General features: G+C 40.6%; 1 protein-coding gene across 1 annotated transcript; it reads right to left on the reverse strand.

Moving 5' to 3' along the window:
* Positions 1-2,450: 2,450 nt before the first annotated feature.
* Vmn1r56 (vomeronasal 1 receptor 56) lies at positions 2,451-4,282 on the reverse strand. The gene has a single exon (NM_030740.1). It carries the CDS (start codon positions 4,149-4,151, stop codon positions 3,219-3,221), a length of 933 nt encoding a protein of 310 aa, NP_109665.1. The 5' UTR covers positions 4,152-4,282; the 3' UTR covers positions 2,451-3,218.
* Between the last annotated feature and the right edge of the window lie 1,494 nt (positions 4,283-5,776).

Genomic DNA, 5,776 nt, shown 5'->3' on the forward strand with positions numbered 1-5,776 from the left:
TCTTGTGGCTGTCTTCTTTTAGTTTTGTTGAGGGATTATCTTCTTGTTTTTTTCTAGGGCGTGGTTCCTGTCCTTGTATTGGTTTTTTTCTGTTATTATCCTTTGAAGGGCTGGATTTGTGGAGAGATAATGGGTGAATTTGGTTTTGTCGTCGTGGAATACTTTGGTTTCTCCATCTATGGTAATTGAGAGTTTGGCTGGGTATAGTAGCCTGGTCTGGAATTTGTGTTCTCCTAGTGTCTGTATAACATCTGTCCAGGCTTTTCTGGCTTTCATAGTCTCTGGTGAAAAATCTGGTGTAATTCTGATAGGCTTGCCTTTATATGTTACTTGACCTTTTTCCCTTACTGCTTTTAGTATTCTATCTTTATTTAGTGCATTTGATGTTCTGATTATTATGTGTCGGGAGGAATTTCTTTTCTGGTCCAGTCTATTTGGAGTTCTGTAGGCTTCTTGTATGTTCATGGGCATCTCTTTCTTTAGGTTTGGGAAGTTTTCTTCAATAATTTTGTTGAAGATGTTTGCTGGTCCTTTGAGTTGAAAATCTTCATTCTCATCCACTCCTATTATCCGTAGGTTTGGTCTTCTCATTGTGTCCTGTAGTTCCTGGATGTTTTGAGTTAGGATCTTTTGCATTTTCCATTTTCTTTGATTGTTGTGCCAATGTTCTCTATGGAATCTTCTGCACCTGAGATTCTCTCTTCCATCTCTTGTATTCTGTTGCTGATGCTGGCATCTATGCTTCCTGATTTCTTTCCTAGTGTTTCTATCTCCAGCGTTGCCTCACTTTGGGTTTTCTTTATTGTGTATACTTCCCTTTTTAGGTCTAGTATGGTTTTGTTCATTTCTATCACCTGTTTGGATGTGTTTTCCTGTTTTTCTATAAGGACTTCTACCTGTTTGGTTGTGTTTTCCTGTTTTTTTTTAAGGACTTGTAACTCTTTAGCAGTGTTCTCCTGTATTTCCTTAAGTGAGTTATTAAATTCCTTCTTTATGTCCTCTACCATCATCATGAGAAATGCTTTTAAATCCAGGTTTACCTTTTCAGGTGTGTTAGGATGTCCTGGACTGGGCGAAGTGGGAGTGCTGGGTTCTGATGATGGTGAGTGGTCTTGGTTCCTGTTAGTAGGATTCTTCCGTTTACCTTTGGCCATCTGGCAATCTCTGGAGTTAGTTGTCTTTGTTTAGAGATTGTTCCTCTTTTGCTTTTATTACCCTCTATCAGCACACGTGGGAGACTAGCTCTCTCCTCTGAGTTTCAGTGGTCAGAGCAGTCTCTGCAGGCAAGCTCTCCTCTTTCAGGGAAGGTGCACAGTTATCTGGTGTTTGGACCTCCTCCTGGCTGAAGATGAAGGCCCAAAACAGGATCTTTCCCAGAAGCTGTGTTGCTTTGGCCAGGAAGGTGCCCGGTTGTCTGGAGCTGAAGATGGCGCCGCCTCAGAAGCTCTCTGGCTCTAGCCTTTCCCAGAAAAGGCTGGCCTCTGTATTCCACACCGTCACCCGTGCAGCCTGCCCTCTGCGGAGTCCTGGAGCCAAGGAGACTCCCGCTGCCAGGGCCTGAGGCACAAACCTCTCGGGCTGGCGGATCCCTGTGCACTCACTAGGAAGGTGGCTGGTTGTCTGGAGCCGAAGATGGCGCCGCCTCAGAAGCTCTCTGGCTCTAGCCTTTCCCAGAAACGGCTGGCCTCTGTATTCCACACTGTCACCCGTGCAGCCTGCCCTCCGAGGAGTCCTGGAGCCATGGAGACTCCCGCTGCCAGGGCCTGAGGCAAAAACCTCTCGGGCTGGTGGATCCCTGTGCACTCACCAGGAAGGTGGCCGGTTGTCTCGATGTTATTCTTGATGGACTCCACTTATCAAAGTTGAACAAGGATCAGGTAAATAAACTAAAAAGTACTATAACCACTAAAGAATTAGAAGCAGTTATCAAAAGTTTCAAGTAAATTAAAAGCCTAGAGTCAGATGGCTTTAGGCAGAACTAACTTGGCCTTTAAATAAAAGTGAATATCAATACTCCTCACACTATCCCTCAAAATAGAAAGAAAAAGAACATTGCCAAACTCATTCTACAAGGTCATAGTCACCCTGATATCTAAATGACACTAAGACTCAAAAAAGAAGTACAATTACAGACCAATTTCTCTTATTAACCTAGATGCAAAAATACTCAATAAAATACTCACAAATCAAGCCCATGAACTCATCAAAGACATCATTCTCCATGATCAAGTAGGCTTCATCTTGTAGATGCAGGGATCGCTCAATATATATAAATTCATCAATGCAATTCCCATAGAATCAAACTGAAAGAAAAAAATTCACAGGAACATCTCATTAGATTGCGAGAAGGTCTTTGAAAAAAAAATCAAACAATCCTTTATATTAAAAGTTTTAGTGAGTTCAGAAATACAAGGCAATTACCCCAAATAATAAAAGCAATATACAGAAAGTCAATAACCAACAACAAATTTAATGGGTAGAAAATGAAAGCAATAACACTAAAATCAGGGAAGACAGGCTGTCCACTCTTTTCCTTTCTATTCAATACAGTACTTGAAGTCCTAACTAGACCTATAAGAGAATGAAAGGAAATCAATGGGATACAAATTGGAAAGAAGTATTCAAAGTATCACTATTTATAGATGACATAATAGTGTACATATTAGCGACCATATAAATTATATATTATATCTCCTACAGCTGATAAATAACTTCTGCAATTTGGCTGGATAGAAAAGCATCTCAAAGAAATAAGTAGCTGTCCTTTATAAAACCGATGAACAGGCTTATTTGTGCAGGCATGGTAGCAGAATTTCAGCCAGTGTTGAGTCCAGGAGAAACAGCCTTCTTTCAAGATGGTTTTCAGTGAAACAGACATCTTTATTTGGGGTGGCATGGTCTATATAACCCTTGGATATAGGGTAGGGTTTTTTTTTAGGGGGGGGATGAGTGCACATCATAGACAGTGGTCAAGTTGCAGGGACTGCTTCAATTGTATGATTAGGAATTCCTGGTTCTAGCTGGACATGTTCTTATAAGGAGATAGGAAGCTTACCCTGCACGCTGGCCACTAGGCTACATGACTACCTCAGGGTGGTAGAGCTGGGGGATGGACTGACTCTGTGTGTGGGTAGATGCAGTCCTAGATCAAGGCAGGATCAGTCCTACTCCTGCTGGTGTCAGGGTGAGATTTTTCAAGTTATGTACATGTTTTGACCTTACTGTTCCTCTGTAATGTCTCCCCTAGTCATGTGGATTTCCAGGCCCACACTGAAGAGCAGAGAACAATGACCCCTAGGATCCCTAAAAATCAACAGTAAGGGAGAAATGGTGGGGAAGCTTAGAGTCATAAGTTGTATGACATGCCTCAACCAGAGTCGAGATTCCACAAAGGAAATGTGAAATAAAATACAAATACAATCTAGAATATATAAGCTCACAAATGTGACCACCAGCATCAGGATGGTGTGGGCTGCTCTGGTTTCAGCATGGCCTGTGTTTTTATGGTTATGATTATGTATATAGTGCATTCTCTGGTGGTGTCTGTTTAAATGAATCACCATGGAGACACTGGTCCAGGCCATGATGCTAAGGAACATGATGTCATGGGAAAAACGAAAGAAATTCATGTCTACACTGACCCCAGAGACGGAGCATATACAATTGCCTTTAGAATCAGTGTCATTGTGTGATTTCTGTGGACCACTGACATTCATTGGGATATAAGCATTATTTAAGACACTGAACAACCAGCAACTGAAACAAGAATAGCTCACGACCTTGGGGGATATTTCTCTGAACATGACCCTAGCGCAGTTACCAGGAACAAGAGTGACAAACTGGTAGGTGCTGAGGACACAGGTAGAACACATGTTTGTGCCTCGAGCCACCATGTGAAAGAAGTATGCAAGTTTACATTTGAGGTCAGTTGGAGGGTTCTTTGGAACAAAATCAATCATGTCATGTGAATATGTCAAGAGAAGGAGCATGAATGCATTGGCCACAGCCAAGTTGATTAGAATGACCTGTATGGGCCTCAGTCGGGAATCAGTCAAGATTGGAGAGAAATTATGGACAAACAGAAGGATGTTGCCCACAGTCCCAACTACAACATGGCAAAGCAAAAGGATGTGAAGAGCCAACACTTCCATGGTTTTCAGGGTTTTATTCTGAGACAACCTTTTGGTATCTTCATAGCACAGTGGTGTAAGGATCAGGTTGGACAGTGCTGTCTTCAAGAATCTTCTCAATTATCTGAGATTTTCAACTGATTTGGAGTCTTTTTTTTTTTGAAATGCTGTCAGTGCTTTGACACACTACAGGAGATTTTTCTGGAAAACAATGAATGGACATTGATCCAGAATATCAACTTCACACTTATTTTCCTTTCCTTTCACTCATGATGTAAGTGTGTGTGTGTGTGTGTGTGTGTGTGTGTAATGCAACTCTATCTCTGTTGTTCAACAATATGACACATATCTTAACACAGCATGGGCTCTGCATATGTATACATGAATGTTTGTAGACAGGAGTGCATTTTTGCTTAATGAGAACTGACATCATCCCTCATGTTATAACAATGTGTTAAGAAATACAAATTTGTTGTTGGAGAGATGATTCAGGATCTAATGACCTCTACTCAGCTTCGTGGCACTTTATTCATGTATTTCTAGTCATCCACACAAGCAAAACCATAATAGGCATAAAATAAAATAAGTATATCTTTAAAAGTTTTGATCAAGTGTTGAAGAGATTTGTCAGCAGTTAAGAGCACTACCAGATGACTGTGCTTAATTTCTACCACTGTCATGGCTACTTATACCTGTGTGTAACTTCAATTCCAGAGAATTTGGACCTGCTCAGTCATACATGCAGGCCAAACACCAGTGCATGTAAAATAAAAATAAATAAAGAAATCTTTTAAAATGTAACATAAAATTAAAATCCATGCTTTATAGAAGAATGTGAATAAGGAACTGAGAAGTTCAACTCAAGGCAACAACTAAAAACCAGTTACCTAATGTATACATGTAACATTAAAGTACATTTTCAAATAAGTGCTGAGCCATGAAATATATATGTCTTTAGCCTAATGAAATCATTGACATAATTAGGTAAATTAGGGAGAGAAATAAAAAACCATTCTAATGACTAATGCTCACTTTGGAAGACACCGTGGATTGTAGGAGGGAGAAGAGAACTTTAAGCAGAAATTAAAACTTGCAGATATCTCACCTGCTTAGTACCATCAGAGATGGGGTTGCTCACAGAGATGTAGGCCAGCTCCTGAACAGTTACTGCAGAAACGTAGCTCTGAGTTCCTCTCCCTTTGAAGAACATCTTTGTGTATCCGTTTCCTAAGACAGATTCAAAGAAGTGCCTACCTCTCCCATAAAGTGCTGTGCAGATTGCTGAATGAAGCCAGATACCAGAGCTTATAAAGGGGCAGTGTCAGTTCCTGAAATCCTTCAGACAGTCCATTCCCTTGTCATCTGTGGTGTTATTGAATATGACTGTATGGGTATATTGGAAAACTTTTAATGAAGAAAACACATTTATCCCAAGGGAAATCAACATTTTCACTTTCTGGTAATTGATAATGATGCCCAAGATTTTGTGATATCATAATGAGTAGTAGAGCCAAAGTTACAAGAAGTTTTCCTTTTTTCCTTAGGGAGGATTTAAGTGGTAAAGTGGTGTTAGCATCAGGTGTGGAGAGGTGCTCTTCAGGAGAGATCAAGAGATATGTTAGGTTTATATCCAGGGGTGTGTGTGC

This window comes from Mus musculus, chromosome 7, assembly GCF_000001635.26.
Source record: "Mus musculus strain C57BL/6J chromosome 7, GRCm38.p6 C57BL/6J".
NCBI classification, from domain to species: Eukaryota; Metazoa; Chordata; class Mammalia; order Rodentia; family Muridae; genus Mus; species Mus musculus.